Below are 17,067 nucleotides of genomic sequence, written 5' to 3'. Positions count from 1 at the left end.
GGTAATGTTGACCAACTGCCACTATGCAATCTCCATTGTTTGTTTTTCAAACATGTAGCAAATTTACAACAAACTGTAAATCAAAAAACTGATAATTAAATAATGTGAAAATGTTTTACTATCATGAAGAAGAGTAATAATTTTATAATTAAATATGTCATCATTACGATTACACGTAATTAAATAGCCTGTTCGATGATTTATTTCTGTATGTTACTTGAAGAGGATAAACAAAAAATGATATTTATAAAGATTTGGATCACCCCAATAGTTTGTATTCATTAACAATACTCATCAAACAGTGAATTTTTCTGAATTGAAGATTATTATTTTACTTCATTTGGTAAACATAATAAAAAAACTTTATGTTTGTAAACACTGCAACTCAATAAAATCAGTGTACCTATTACAAAGTAAAAAAAAACAGTAATCTGAACAAAGAACCAAATCTCAACATTCCTTTATTACATCTGAAGTAATCTCCAATCATGACTTTTTTACTTCTTACTATTGGGTTGAGGAATAATTCGTGAGCGTTTTTTCAAGTTAAAAAAATAAATTCATAAATGAAACGCTTTCGCAAAATATTTCATGTCATTTGGTAGATAATTTTTTGCTCTAATAGATAGTATGTTTGATTTTCATATGTCTTTAATTTTTGCTTTCATTTTCAGCTCATTAAATGGAATGTCAAGTGGACAAAATCGAGCATTTTCGACACCATCTGCTCTTTTTCGCATTTAATTTCTTGCAATTTTGTTTAAAACAATGCATACTATATACCTAGGTATTACATGAAATAAAGTATCATAATAAATGTTTTGGGTGTAATGTGTTCATGCATTGAAGTATTGTATAGTCTTGCATGTAATGCTTGAATGAAATTATTTAAAAACGCTCACGAATTATTCCTCAACCTAATATATTATTAATGTATATATATTCCTGTGTTTAAGTAAGCTACTTAAACATGATGATGATTAAACCTTTTCCAAACATTGTACATTTATCACTTTTTAAACTTCAATACTTTTCTCTGTTACCCATTCAACCTAACTCTAAACTGAATGACCTTATCTACCTAATCCCAAGTTATCCGGTGTGTTCTCACTATAAACAATTTCTGTAGTTTTCAAAAAAATATAATTGTAACATAAACGCTTTCAAAGTTCACAATGAAATGGCCACTCAAAAATACTCAATCCTTCATATTTACTTTATTAATAATTGATAATCTAATTTTCACTCTGTCCAATCATATTTAAACTTTCTTTATAGCTGTTATGAATGCTGTATTTCAACTGTAAATGGTCAAACAGCTTGTTGATACCTTAAACTTTCCAGCCAAGACCTGTACAGAAATTAAGAAAAATGTTTAAAAATCAAGAAATAAATACTATACGAGGGCTGTTCAAAAAATACGCGGACTGTTTGAATTGCGCGGCTCCAGTTGGTTCCAGGGGAATCCGCTTGTTGTCGCCAGGTTCGCACAGATCAGCTGATTACGACGCCATTTCCCGATTGCAGATATCTTCATTTGTGTATTAGCTAAGCAGTTTTAAGTGAAGTGCGATTTTTTCATTTGGATTTCAGAATGAATGACCTGAAGGAGCAACGACTTGGTGTGAAATTTTGTGTTAAACTTGGAAAATCTGCGACTGAAACTTTTTTCTATGTTTAACACGGCTTACGGTGATGTTGCTATGAAGGGTAGGGCATGTTTCAAGTGGCATGAACGTTTTAAGGATGGTCGACAGTCCATTGAAGATGATGAGCATCCTGGACGTCCTTCCACGTCAACTGACGACCCACACATCGACAAAATCAACACCCTGGTGCGGGCAAATCGACGTCTGACTGTCAGGGAGCTTGCTGAAGAGTGTGGAATATCAGTTGGATCTTGTTACAAGATTTTGACCAAAAAATTGAAGATGCACCGCATTGCTGCAAAATTCAGCCCTCAGAACTCGTGAGTTTTTGGCCAAACACTCGATCACTGTTCTTCCCCACCCCCCCTACTCACCTGACCTTGCTCCTTGCGATTTTTTCTTGTTCCCCAAACTCAAAAGACCCTTGAAAGGAAGAAGATTTGAGGCGATTCCCGAGATTAAGGCAAATGCGATGAAGGAGCTGGAGGACATTACAAAAGAAGCGTACCAGGACTGTTTCAACAAGTGGAAACACCGTTGGGATAAGTGTGTGCACTGGGAAGGAGAGTACTTTGAAGGGGTCCCAGACCTGTAACTTCTAAATAAAGTACATTTTGTTTTATGACGTCAGTCCACGTATTTTTTTAACAGACCTCGTATATTACATCTTGGAAGATGCACCCTAATTTTGGAAAGACAATTCTTAGAAAAAATGTTTTGACTCAGCAACCAACACCTTGATGCAGCCTTTACTTTTCTCAACCTACTGAGTAAATATAGTCAAAAACATCATATACTTCATTGTATATTGACAAGAAAAAGAATACTGGTTGCCAGTGTAACCCCTGAAGTAGTAACTTTAACTTCAGAATGCATTGCACAAAAAGTATTACCACATTTGACTGCAAAAGATAAGGCCACTAGAGTTAACTGACAAATACTAATAGAAAAAAACAGGCTGGATGAAAGCAAATTAATTTTTAAAAAATGGCCACTTTGTGAGAAAACAATGTCAAACATGAAGCATTAAGTAAACAGAAAAGCATATCCAACCAAAGCACCACCAAAGAAGAAGTGATAGTCTGGTAGAGAAGGGTAGAGGGAGCCAAACGCATCACATGAGCAGGTCATGCTACTATTGATCATGAGGTGATGCAAAATAATTTGTGTGAGAGACATCATGGAATCTTGCAACTTCAAAAGGGGGAAGTGGAGACTTGTGGTATGTATAAAGAAAATGATGCAAAAAGAGTGCAGCAATGAACAAGAACAGCTAATCTTGTGAGTAGGATGAGTCCATATCAAAACACAGCATATTCAACCCCCTGTATTTAGTATTTTAGAACAAAAACAAAAAGGAATAGCTTAAAACTTTGATGTTGTTTCATACACTTTTTCCTAATACATTCATAAAAATGTTCATGGGTTGAAGCAAGACTATGCTTAGGAATTCTATAGCACTACTTGTGTAAATTAGTTTATAAAGGAAAACTTTGTTTCTCTTACTAACATTGCTTTACATATCATACAGATTACTAACATTAAAGCCATACAAATTGCACTTCAACAGGTACTTTAGTATTATCTTTATTATGAATACTGACCTATGAGATTTCACTGCTTCACTAACTGCTTTACACATACACATATATTAAAAATAAAACTGTTTGTAATAATAATGACCAAAAGCTCAAAACTTTTTGTCTCCACAAGCAAATTGACATTTTTATCAGTTATTTGTGTAGCAAATTATTGGTAATTAAAAACTACTCACAGCTTTATTATCTCCAAACCAACACTGACAAAATTCACAGAACTTGCGTGGCTGGGATTTCCAATAATCAGCCCTATGAATTCAATAAGAAGTTTTCAAATACAATTATTAAAAATAAAAAACTTATAATAATTTACATATACAACAGATATTTAGATTTTACAAAAAATCTTGAAGTTAATAATATCTATTTCTCAATCAAAATATTATGGTTTCTCTACTTCTTAATGAAAAGCCTGTGTACTGTAACTCTATTTACATTTTATTCAGAAAAAAACAAAACACTTTAAATGTTTTGAGTTATAAAACACAGTAATGAATCAAGATTTCTTCAACTACATAAAAAAGTTAAAAATCTCAGAGTTGTCAGGTTCATGTTCCAAAACCATATTTTGAGTTTATTTCTACAATTTATATCAACCATTCATTCATACTCTCAACCAAGTAATCATAAAGATATATGTATACACTACTGGCCAAAATCTCAAGGCCAATGAACATAGAGAAAAATATGCATTTTGCGTTGTTAGACTCAACCACTTATTTGAGTAGAGCTTTGAAAGATGGCAATAAGAAAAGGAAAAATGAAAATAAAAAACCTTTTAGCATTTAATAGGAAAAATGTGAACACTATGAAATTATCCTAAATACTAGCTGGTTAAAACTTTAAGACCATACCAAAAGGAAATCCTAAACAGGGTAGGAAATGCCCAACAAGAGGTCTCAGTAGTGAGTTGCACGGCCATCATTGCGAATAACTTCAAACATTCGCTTTGGCATGGTCGATATAAGCGTTTGCAGAAGGCTGGCTGGAATGTTATTCCAAGTGGTGAAGATAGCTTCACAAAGATCATGCACTGTTTGGAATTGATGTCCATCTCTATAGACTTCCCTTATTATCCACCCCCAAACATTTTTAATGGGGTTCAGTTTGGGCAAACATGAAGGATGGTCCAAAAGAATCACATTATTTGCCATAAAAAAGTCCTTTGTCCTGCGGGCATTGTGGATTGCAGCATTGTTTTGCTAAAAGATCCAGTCATTTCCACACAAGCGAGGGTCTTCGGTTAATAAGGATGCTCTCTCCAACATGCCAATGTAGCCAGCTGCTGTTTGATGTCCCTGTATAACCTGAAACTCCATTGTTCATTGGAAGAAGAAACCACCCCAGATCATGATGGAACCTCCTCCACTGTGTCATGTAGAAAATGTATCCGGTGGGATATCCTTATCGTGCCAGTAACATTGGAAGCCATCTGAACCATCCAGGTTAAATTTTTTCTCATCAGAGAACAAAACCTTCTTCCATGTTAGGTTCTTGAAACCAATATTTAACTGAGCTGTTTCGTGGTGTGGAAGGAGGCATGGCATTTAAAGAAGTTTACAGTTTTTAATGCCTTTCCCTCGTAGATGCCATCTTATTGTTCTTGAGCTGCATTCTGCATCCGTAAGGACCTAAATGTGGTTAGACGATTGGCTGGTGTCTTGCCGGACAACCCGTTGAATCATCCTGCTCAACGCTGGTGAAAGTTTCTTGGGCCAACCACTTGAAATTCTCATTCCATATCCTTCAGGATCTTTTAAGAAATTTGCAACAGCAGTTTTACTACACCCAATCTCACCAGTGATGGCATGTTGAGAGAGAACTTCCTTTTGCAGCTCGACAATTCTGCCACATTCAAACTCTATCAACTTTTTAGCCTTTGTCATGTTTTTACTCAATGTAACAAAGGAGATGTCAGTGGGAGATGTTAACAATGCTAATGCTTTAACACAAATGACTAAATTTCATTAGGTGTTTACCAATTAACGTTTTGTTTCAGTATGGTCTTAAACTTTTGACCAGCTAGTATTTAGGTTAATTTAATAGTGTTTACATTTTCCATATTAAATGCTAAAAACGTTTTTTATTTTTATGTTCCATTTTCTTATTGTCATCTTTCAAAGCTCTACTCAAATAAGTGGTTGAGTCTAACAATGCAAAATGCATATTTTTTCTTTATGTTCATTGGCCTTAAGATTTTGGCCAGCAGTGTATATATACTACTGTTTATTATAAATTCTGAATTTACTGCATGAATGTTTTCAAGTCCGTTACCTTAGTATTCACAAGCAAAAGTAATTTTCTAACTAGAATCATACAGGAAAACCCACAAATGACAGCAGATTCAATCAAGAAAGTAGTGGTCTGTAATTTAGAATCTGACCAAATTTTAAGTTTCATGAAAAACATGTTGGACACATTTCACTGACACAAAAAATTTGTATTTTAACATCAGTATAAACAGTGTGAATAACTTCATAGACAAATCGATGCTTGCTACTAATGGGTAAGTGAATAACTGCCAATTTTCTCTCTCAAGATAAATCTCTGTTGAGCAATAAAATCCATGAAGAACTTAACAATGGCATATGGATTTTGAACATCATGGCTCTTTGTTCAGTGGATGACATCATGCCATAACCTCTATTCCTTGACAGCTTTGGTCAGCTATCAGTTTTAGTTGACATCATAATTTGGCCAGCAAAGAATACTCCAGTTTTAAGTGGTTCATTCTAAACTCAAGAAATAGCACTGAAATATCACTGCAGGCAAATGACATTATCTAACAAAGAACAAAGGGCTGAAGTAACTAAAAACAGATAATGTTGGTCATTCTGAACAATGTTTTGATGGCATGACAGTGAAGAAACTAAATAATCAATAATCTTAAATAATTCTATATTTCTACAGAAGACAGCAAATGACATTATCTAACAAAGAACAAAGGGCTCAAGTAACTAAAAACAGATAATGTTGGTCATTCTGAACAATGTTTTGATGGCATGACAGTGAAGAAACTAAATAATCAATAATCTTAAATAATTCTATATTTCTACAGAAGACAGCATGTCTGCAGAGAATACCTTTAAATCTGGGCAATTGACTCAATACAATGATTTACCTCTGAGCATCAATTATATCATTTAATGACCCATTAAATAATTAATGTCACAAAAACAACCAACCAGCATTCTCATCCCTACTATTATCAATTATTCCAACTATTCAATAATTGAAATTACTATTCAATAAATTAATTTCAGGAAAATAATCAGCTAATCAAACTTAGCATTTTTAATTATAAATATTTTCAACTAATTAAAGTTTCTTCATGCTAATGAAATATTATATATCATAACTCACAAATAATCTATCATCGTACTGCCCCTACTAAATAATCCCCTTTTATTACCATTATTTTGATTTGAAAAATACAACAAAAACATACACAATTATTAGCATTGAAATCAACAAGTCATGTGTGAAAAAAATCCAGAACTGCACAAATACTATATTTAGCATCCCCTCTATAGTTTGCAATATGGTACTCTAAATTAGAAATTAATATTATTCTAATCATCATATTGAAATACTACCATCATGTTTGTCACAAAACTAAACAATAGGCTACCTGCACTGTATTTACTGCAGGTAATGTAACCCAATTTTCAGCATTACAAGTTTTCTGTTTTTATATTATAAACTCAAATAATTTGTTCAATGTTGGACTAGCATAGCCTGGTGATTATGGAGGTTGTCTTATGGTTCAAGAATCTTTGTCTTGATTCCAATTTCTATCAAACTTGCTTGCCTTTTCAGATGCAGGAGTATTGTATTTGTTTTTGGGTTATTGCAAAACTAAGGCTCTCTCTCACTGTCTTTAATTTTGATTTGTTGGCTAGAAGTAAGAAAACTGGTTAGAAGCATCCACCACCAACTCTTGGACTATTTTAGCATTTACAATGCATTAAGCTTCTAGTTTATAATTGCATAACTATATTGCTTAATGTTGAATAAACTGCAAAATATGCTTTTATACTTTGCTAAATTGTATTTTATAACAGGTATGAGCTTATCCTTTAAGTTTTCAATAAGTCATAAGTTCATTTTTTTATACTCTTTACATGTTATATTTGTAACATCACACCTCCTACTATCTTAAATATGGTTTTGGTGAAAGTTGTGACAAGTACTGGCATTTCTAGAATCTTCAACTTTATGATTACTGGACAGATACTCATGAAGCAGTATTTCTTACCTTCTTAGTCATTCCAGTCTTCCAACAATATCATAAATCACAAATGTGAAGGAACTATTTCATTTTCAACAAACAATAAGGCCAATAATTTGATACTTGCAATTTTAATGCTATGTTAATCACTTTTCAATGCAATAAAACAAAAACTCAATATATAAAATTACTTATACACTCCACATTGCAAAAAATATCATTACTACTATTATAAACACAAACTCCATAATGAATTAGATATAAACAGGTTATGACTGCAGTACAGCCTATAGAAACCCTTAGTAATCACTCAGTGATTACAGTAAAAATATCAGAATCCTACATAAAACTTGCCTTTTGTTTCAAAAATCTTCAAAGGCCATGCAATGATCTGGAATATTTTCATCTCTGTTATTCACACAAGTTTTGTAATGAACCAATCCATAAAACATAACATTAATGGAAACCAACTTGAAATTATATCTGGCTAGAAGTCCACATCATGATACAGTAAAAACTCCTCAAAGCCCACTTTCATATAATGTGAATTTGTATATATAATATATATATATATCATAAATCTGGAAAGTGTTTAACTCCCAACTTTCTATCACTAAAGTTGAAAGTTTTGGCAGTTTCAATTAAGATTTTGTAACAAAATTCAACAATTTGTCTCAAAATTCATGAAGCTAACAGCATATGCATCCTGGACATAAGCATAACTGGACTTTGTTTAAAGCATTGATTGCAACATCATGAGCAAACACATAATAAAATTTCACTCTGAATGTTTCCTGTTGCATAGCTGAACATTTGAGTTTCTGTCTAAATATGATCTTTTACATTTGCCTGGAGCAGGTCCAAGCAAACAGGTGCTTCATTGTACCACTGAAACCATCACATTGGGTCTTGCCATAGCTTGTTGTAAGAAAAAAAACTCTGCTTCAAGTCTATGGTAAGTTTTATAGTGTCATAGATTAATCAGTTTCTTGAAGTTTTTATACTGAAGTATGTTATCTTTGTACATGGAACTTCATTGAAAGTAATGAAGGTATAGTGACAGTGTCATACTTGAGGTACCCTGTAATTCATACAATTATTCCACTGATGACCTTGCTCCAACTGAATTATTTGAGGTATTTTACACTATTCAAATGCTTTGGGAAAGAAAATGTGTAATAATCAAACTTCATATGTTTTACAGATACATACAATATGCAGAAAAACTGAGCACAGCTAATGAATACACACACGATGTTACATAATGTTTGACCATGAAAGTAAGAATATATGAAGCATAAACTAAGATGCAGTCTATAAAATGTTGATTACATTACACAGACCCATAAATTTAATCATTTTTAATTAAAAGGTTTTTGGTTTTCAAAATGGGTTTTGCATAATTCAGTTATGAAAATTTTGAAAGAGATAATTATTTTCTATCACACAAGGATACTTCACAAATTGGGAACAAAAACTTATTTAGATCAAATTATTATTTTGTTTACCACAATGAACATTTTTTTATTATACTGTTTATTAACAAAAATACAAATACACTAAAGAAAAGGGAATATGCATCTTCATTCATCCTGATTTTTCTTGTGAAGTCTATGTCTTTTGGTCTCAAAACTACATGTTATGGTCTATCTTTTAGATACTGTATCTGGAGCATTGCATATGTGTATATATACATAGAGACATGTTGTAAATTCAGATTTCCCATGTCTTAAACATGTAGTAGAGCAAGTTTAAGCTTGATACCTTTAAAATGAAAAAGTTACTAGCATACAAAAACTCTCTGTTGTAAATTAGTAGAGTCATGAATGAAAATATGCTACCCCCTTCAACTTCAACTGATCATATCAAAAGTAAATAAAATTTCTTACAGAAGTTCTGCATGCTGTCATCATGTATATAGATGTACAACAGGGCAACATTTTATAGACAGAGATGGTCACAAAGGAATTACTGGGACTTTGGGAAATTTGACATGGAATAATTTTATTCCTCAGGTTTTATTCATGTTTGTAAATTTCTTTGTTCTGAATTATAAAAATGTCATACAGGATATGCCCATAACTATTTCATAGTGTGTAAACTATTATAAGTACCATTATTTTATCCTCTTGTTTACTTTTGACAAAGATTTATTAAATACATTTAAAAGTTTTCTATGTGAGTTTGTTTGTCTAACTACATTAAAAGTCTGTGAAACAGACCAGAATTTACTAATTATCATATAATGCCCTCCAAACATTTTAGCTTAAATATTGTACATGAAAATGGCAGAATAAGAAAAATTGAAGCAAAAAGAATGAGCACTACCACAAATGATTTACAGGTTGTGGCTAGTTTAAAATTAGTATCTGAAGACAGGGTTCTCTAGCATTCTGTTTTGACACTAATGTTTCAATAAATTTTATAATTTAATTCTAATTCAAAATTTTTAAATGAAGTATGCTATTATTTAAAACATCAAACGCTCTTTCAATTCTAACCAATTTTAGCAATCATAACTCAAAAATATTTTAGAATGGATATTTTGTCAATTCAAAATATTTATTAGATGTAATTTACAATACAATTTACATATTTTTATTTCCGTACAGCTTCATAGAATTTCACCTATAAACAATGAACTTGACAATTCTTTATTTTATTTATTTTTTTGCATATCCCAAAGAGTATATTTATTTATTTATTGTAAGATCATACTATTCTTTCATCATATTGTCCATTAACTTTTTTATCATTTCCTTGTTATCTTCTGCTTAGTTTTGTACAGGTTTTGGTTGCCATCTCTTTATGGTATCAAGTAGTTTAACCATTTATTAATGAAATAATTTGAAAATAAGCTTAAAAAAGTTTAAATATGAATGTTTTGATCAAGTAGTAAACTTTACATGTCACAGTAAACAGTGGTTTTGAATAATTATTTAGAGTTTTATGTGTAAATGTCTAGGCCAATGAAAAGTGTTTGTGGATGTATAATTGTATTAAAGTATATACATTATAGTGAAAATAATTGCATTTTAATGAAGTAGTATGAACTGCATTAAAAACAGCAAATCCAAACCTCTAATTATATAATATATTTTATTTCAACTTAATTTTATTTTAACTTTATTAAAATGTAATTATTTTCATTAATATAATACATACTTGAAATATAAGCTTTATAAGGTTCAGTTGGTATGGAAAGTGACAGTAAATTATTGTAATGACACATTCTTATTTTTTAATCTTTTACATTTATAGTACTCGAAGACAAATTGGCTAACTAGCTACATAACTATTTCTAGCTGAAATTTGATCTGTTAAATAAAACTAATTACTATTAACAGTAATAATAAAACATGCTTTCATAACCTGATTATCAGCTTATTTAATTTACTTCTATAAACAAACTTTTATAATTCCTGATTTCTCCAAGCCCGTTCCCTTGGCTGTGGTTTCGCTAGATAATAGATAGTGGGAATCTCATTAATCCATTCATGCACGTCACTAATTAGATGATGAGGCATTTGGCTACCTTAACCCTAGTACACACACTCAAAAAAATTACGTTGCCCACACTGGGGTCATTTTGACCCCACCAAAAATATTTAAAAAATCTATTTTCATATAAGCAAAGCATAAATTTGGACAAAATATTTATTCTATACAATTTATGCATACCCTCTGGGTAACTTTATGGTCATTGCAAGCCATTTTACTACATTTGATACACTTTGAAGAAGTTTTTTCCTTGAATCACGTCGCATATTTGACACCATTTCCTAACGTTCTCTTCAGCAACTTTTGTCTTTTGGAGGGATCACTTCATTTGTATCTTCTTCAGGCAGTAATTCATCAGTAAGCAACTTCAGAAATTCACGTCTTGCTCTTTTTTGGTACTTTGATGCGAATTCTAGATGGCGCTGGCGATAGAGAAGGTAAGCATTGTATGCGGCAGCATCAAGAATGTTACAAAATAGTGCCATTGGCCACCTTCTGGTCTTTCTTTTTGTGGAAAAGTATCTAACTATTTGGTCTAGTGTATCGACTCCTCCTTTGGTGGAGTTATAGTATGATATTATTTCAGGTTTTCCTGTTTCATCATCAATTGAGGGCTCTCTATGCAACGTAGATATGAATATTCTAGAATGCTCGAGAACATTTATAGAGTGTTCTAGAATGTTCTAGAACACAAAATTTCATATCAATATATTATTTGATTGTTTACCAGAAAAGTAATTGAGTTTTTTAAACGGGGGTCAAAAATGACCCCCAATGTGGAAAACGTGAATTTCGACATTAGACAAGGGGTGTAATACCCCATTTGCATAAAATACATGTTAAACGTATTAGTATAGTATGTTATTAGTATAGATTAAATTAGGTACATTTTTAGGCCTGAAAGTCACACCTTTGATATTTCTATAACAACATAAACACAAGTGGGCCCATTTTTGACCTCCACCGTGTGTATGAGGGTTAAGAGAGTCATAGTTACTGCCGCCGTTTACCCGCGTTTAAATGTGGTTTACTGCATATTTTGAAAGTAAACAAAATGGTCATTCTAACATTAATTCAAAAAAGTAAATGCTCAAAATACCTACCACTTATGGGATAATTTGTTAGTTCAAAATAATGAAACTTACAATTAATCAATTAGCAAGTTCCACTAATTACCTAGTTCTATCTATTGTATACAACAAATCATTTTCTGGTGAAGAACTTCCTGTGAATTATGAAAGCACTTAATAAGTTAATCTGATTGAATGGTGATTTTAATACTTTTTTATCAATTTAAATTGATAATAAATACTTTATCTTACAGTTCCATATCTTCTCTTGCATAACATCTGAAACCTTCTAAATGAATAAAGTTTTTCCAGGAAAACTCTTTTTATTGTCTTAAAACTAACTATAATAAAAATCATTAATGTAAACTAAATGAAAATTGGAAAGCTATGAAATACAATGAATAACATTTTTTCTTCTTCAATACCCTTTTCACTGCTCCCTTTAATTTTATTGCCATTGTTTGCATTCACCAAACTGTAATGGTATTTATTCAAGGAAAACCTATAAATCATAGCAGTAACTGTTTCCCATAGAGCTAAACAATAGGTGTGAGATTTCCTTTTATGCAGGTATAGGGCTTTTGAAATTATTTCATTTTACTATAGTTTTGTTATATTGGTGTGAGAAGTTTTTCATTTTACTTACTTTTGTTAAACAGTACATGAAAATAAAAAATACATATATATATATATAAAAAAGATTTGTAGTTAAGTCTTCTTAAGCTTGATTGCACTAACATAATAACAAAACAACCTTCCATAATCCTTGATGAGACTAAAAAATGCCAGGAATTTGATCATAATGAGAAACTGATTCAAAATGTAAGATTGGATAATTCCAACTGACCAAAAAAAAAAGGATCAACTTGGTGTGCAGGTTGCAGATGACTCATAACCACTTGGTTACAACTATTTCAAACTTTTAATAACCTTTAGAATTACACAATCAAAGGATTACCTTGTTCAAGCCACATTTCTATGGATTATGTATGTTCCTACTCTAATTGACGTAGAGAGCATTCATACCTATTGCCCTCAAGCTTCTCAGTTTTCAAGCATCAATGGATCTACACTTGACCAATACCTTTCCAATTATGACATCCTCTGCAATGTTACCATGTTGGTGGTACCTTCTATCTTACCATATTACCCTTCCAGTCAACATTTCTACTTCTTCTACTGAACTATCACTTCGAAGTTCAACAGATATCAATACTGGAGAAATATGGAGAGAAATTGTGAGAGATGTGAAAGGAAGTAAATACCAATTTTTCATTAAAGAATATTTATAACTTCTGATACATTACTAACCTATATCCAAGTTCAGCTAGAATCTCACATTGATCAGGAGGGGCTGGTGCAAGGGAACCGAAATACACACTGAAAACATTCCAAGGATACCCCTGGAAATGAGAGAATCAGATCAGAAGAGGAGAACCGTGTCACTTCCGGGCTACGTATACTCTTTGCCCAACTGTGAAACATGTAAGATAAGGCAAAAAATGAGAAGAGTATATCTAATTATGAGAGAACGTGGCAGGAAAGTGTTTCTTCATAGAAACATGCTATAACTCAGTCCCACAAAGAGAAAGGTGGGTAAATAAAAAACGTGCCTCTAAATGTAGACTAGCTAAAGTATAATAGATTGTGCTTGGTAAGTCAACTACATCCAAAACCTAACCATGGAAGTATCAACATCCCCATGAGGGTAAGTTGAGGATCGTACCACCTTTACCTCAAGCCCAATAACAAGTGGATTGAGACCTACTCAATTCCCAGGTATGACTCCAGGATTAGCTCTGAGCTATCAATCTCGGAACTTGCCATCTGGTATTGAAAGGATGTCTATCACTTGCAATCAATTCCCCCACTGTGAAACAGACTAGAATCATCCAAATAATAATGTCTTTATTCTTACAGGGATAGCCAAGGACAGAACCAGAACAATCTCATAAACAACTGCTGTGACCTACAACAAAGACAGAGGAAATTGAAGGAGGACAAAAGACAACCCAAGATCTGTGTTAGGAGTTATGCTGATGGGTTCACTATAAATAAAAAACACCTGTGCACAGGATTCCAATATCTACTCAAGAGCAGAAAAAAGGCTCCAAATTAAAGGAGGTGAACTACATGTAGATTCTCACCTCATTGTTATTGGCTATAGCAAAGAGGGTATCACATTATCTACACCTGTAGAACACCACCACTCTATTCTGTAACCGAAAATTTATTATGAGGAACTCAATCAGCAGGGTGCCTCTATGGTAAACCATTCCAGCAGCTTGAAAGTGGAAAGGACTCTCATAGTCCACTTAGAAAAAAAGGGGGTGTGTAACAATGCAGTAGGGAGTCTCTAGAGACATCATTATCTGAAATAGTGCAATGGGTGACCACACCACCTTATTTTGAAAAGCAGTCTTATTGAGTTATTCAATCCAGGCATGGAAGGGATGGTCAGCAATCCCCTTCCGCTTTACTTAACTTGCAAAATTAAAGAAACCTTCCTAAATGGTGTGCATGTGTGTGTTTTCTCACAGGAAAGCACGTTGGGCTATCTACTGAGTCCACCAAGAGGAATTGATCCTAAATGGTTCCTAAACACTCATCTCCCCCATAGTTTGACTTTAGCATTCTCAACCTATATGTCTGAAATTATTAACAGCAGAAATCTTAATCTCAGTTGATTTCATCATTACATTTCACTTTCATTTTGTGAATCATAATATTCCATCTGAAAAACTTTCTACTTTCTAGGATAGAGACATTGTCATAACAGGATAGTTTAAGATTTCTGAAATTTTCTTTTGAAAACAATAAATTAAATTTGATCAATATGCTTAAGACAGCCAAAGAATATGAATCTTAGATGGCAATAGTACAAATCTTTTATTGTACTTAATTAATAGCATTAAGACTAGAGTATACAAACATTAGTTTCCATGTGATAAAAGTCATCTTCACTGCAAAATGATTTACACTTTGATTTTTCTAACACTAACAGGGAAGTTGACCTTTTTGGAAAGGTTTATCTTCAAATGTAATGTACACCACTTTAACTTATGCCACAATTTGAAGTTATGGCACTTCAAGGCTTGACAAGTTAAATATTTAATGATAATAAGTTAAGTGTGGTGTTTGTTTGTACTATCCCAAACTGGTAGTAATAACTATTAGCAATGTCTTGATTTGTAAATTTATCATAATGTTATCATATAAGCAAAGTTGTGGTTGGGTCATTCCATGTAAAATCATCCAGATTTGGAAAATTTTCCAGGTGACCCCATCAGAATGCCTTGAAAAACTTCACATGTGCTCATCTACCCATATAATGAAAAATTGTCAAAGATTAGATCAATATCTCTAACGGTTCCTAATTTACAGCCCTGTAAAATTTAATTAATTTTTTGTTATTTTTGGTGAATTCATTTTTGGGCAACTTTGGCTGCTTAAAGCTGCAAGAGTAATGAAGGTAGAAGGCTGAAATTTGCTACACTGACTGAATTAATCCCACAGAATTCAAAAATAGTCTCAAACCAAGTTTATCTCTCTTAGAATTTTCATAGTGAGGCTGTAAAATCACCTGAAAACCCAAAAAACACCTGAATAACTGGTGACATGGTCAAACTGTGGCCTGAAATAGGGCTATTTTTAGCTAAATCATAAAAAGTTGCATACAACTTAATTTTTTTTAAGAGATCTAACAAACTTTTAATTACAACAATTGCTGATTTATCAACTGATATGTTATAGGAAATTTGAAAACAAAATTCAGCTTTGTATCATATTAAGTCTTAGAGCTATGGCTTATTACATAAACCAGTTTATTATTATTTTGAGTTTTCAGGTGATTTTACTGCCTCACTATGCAAATCCTAAGAGAGATAAACTTGGTTTGAGACCATTTTTAAATTCTGTGATATCAATTCAGTCAATGTAGCACATTTCAGCCTTCTACCTTAGGTCATGGTAGGAATTTTGGTTAAATTATGATTTCGTTCATTATGAACGAAAAATAACCAGGGGCGGTCAGAAACTGCTGTTTCTCTTCACCCCTCAATGTAAATGTAAATACTGAAGCTCTCCTTCCTCCTCTTCTTTCGCTTTTTCTTGTCTCCAGCTTGTACGGCTTTTTGGGCCTTTCCGGCCTTCTTCACAGCTTTTCCAGACGCTTGTTGTGGAGGCATGTTGAAAAATAAACTTGGACCTTAGGTCATGTTGTCTTCTACCACCATTACTCTTGCAACTTTAAGCAGCCAAAATTGCCCGAAAATGAATTCGTCAAAAATAAAAAAAAAAAAAAAATTTACAGGGCTATAAATCAGAAACTATTAGAGATATTTATCTAATATTTGGCAATTTTTTATTATATAGGTAGATGAGCACATGCGAATTTTTTTTTTCAAGGCATTGTGTGGTGGTTAGCTGCAGCCCCCTGGGTGATTTGACATGGAATGACCCGGTTACTTATATTAAAATTATGAAATGTTAAGCCTGTGACTCGGTAAAAATTTGACTGGCATCTAACTTGTTCTAAAAATATATTTAATCCCAAATTAAAAGCATGCAAGTTTTATGCGTAAAGTAACTAAATACTAACAAAATTAAAATATGTGCTCACATGCTTTATGCATAAAAACTGAGTTCCTACGACTCCAGCATTTAATCCCACAAGTCAGACAATAATGGACATATCCGCGTTTTTTACATACCCCCTCTCTAAATCTTGATATTATGAAGTACAAAATACAAAATATTACATTTCTCTACGTTATAATAAATATTTTTATGATTTTATTCTAGGACACAGATAGTACATTTTAGAGCTTTGTATTTAACTAGAAAAGGTATAAATCGTTTTATTTTAAAATAATAAAAATATAATATAATCTTTGTATTTCTTTCGCTCTTTTTTTTTTTTTTTGTTAAAATGTTGTTTAGAGAAATATTTTATTGAAGAATCTGTTATAAGAACTCGACTCCAGTGGCTCTACGGAAACGGAGATCTTCCAACACTA

The 17,067-nt window shown here is 32.4% G+C and overlaps 1 protein-coding gene across 4 annotated transcripts in view; it reads right to left on the bottom strand.

Moving 5' to 3' along the window:
- The window catches only part of LOC143225169 (WW domain-binding protein 4), a 52,719-nt gene extending 35,910 nt beyond the window's left edge, over positions 1 to 16,809 (bottom strand). For all 4 annotated transcript variants that reach the window (XM_076454127.1, XM_076454135.1, XM_076454153.1 and 1 more), the window contains exons 1-2: positions 16,671 to 16,809; positions 3,424 to 3,496 (exon numbers count right to left, since the gene is read on the bottom strand). In XM_076454127.1, coding sequence (XP_076310242.1) covers positions 3,424 to 3,496; positions 16,671 to 16,672 — 75 coding nt within the window. In that variant the 5' untranslated portion in view covers positions 16,673 to 16,809. The remainder of the gene's footprint in view (positions 1 to 3,423; positions 3,497 to 16,670) is intronic.
- Positions 16,810 to 17,067: the final 258 nt, after the last annotated feature.

Source organism: Tachypleus tridentatus, chromosome 1 (genome assembly GCF_004210375.1).
Source record: "Tachypleus tridentatus isolate NWPU-2018 chromosome 1, ASM421037v1, whole genome shotgun sequence".
Classification (NCBI taxonomy): Eukaryota; Metazoa; Arthropoda; class Merostomata; order Xiphosura; family Limulidae; genus Tachypleus; species Tachypleus tridentatus.
This window is presented reverse-complemented; position numbering and strand designations above follow the sequence as displayed.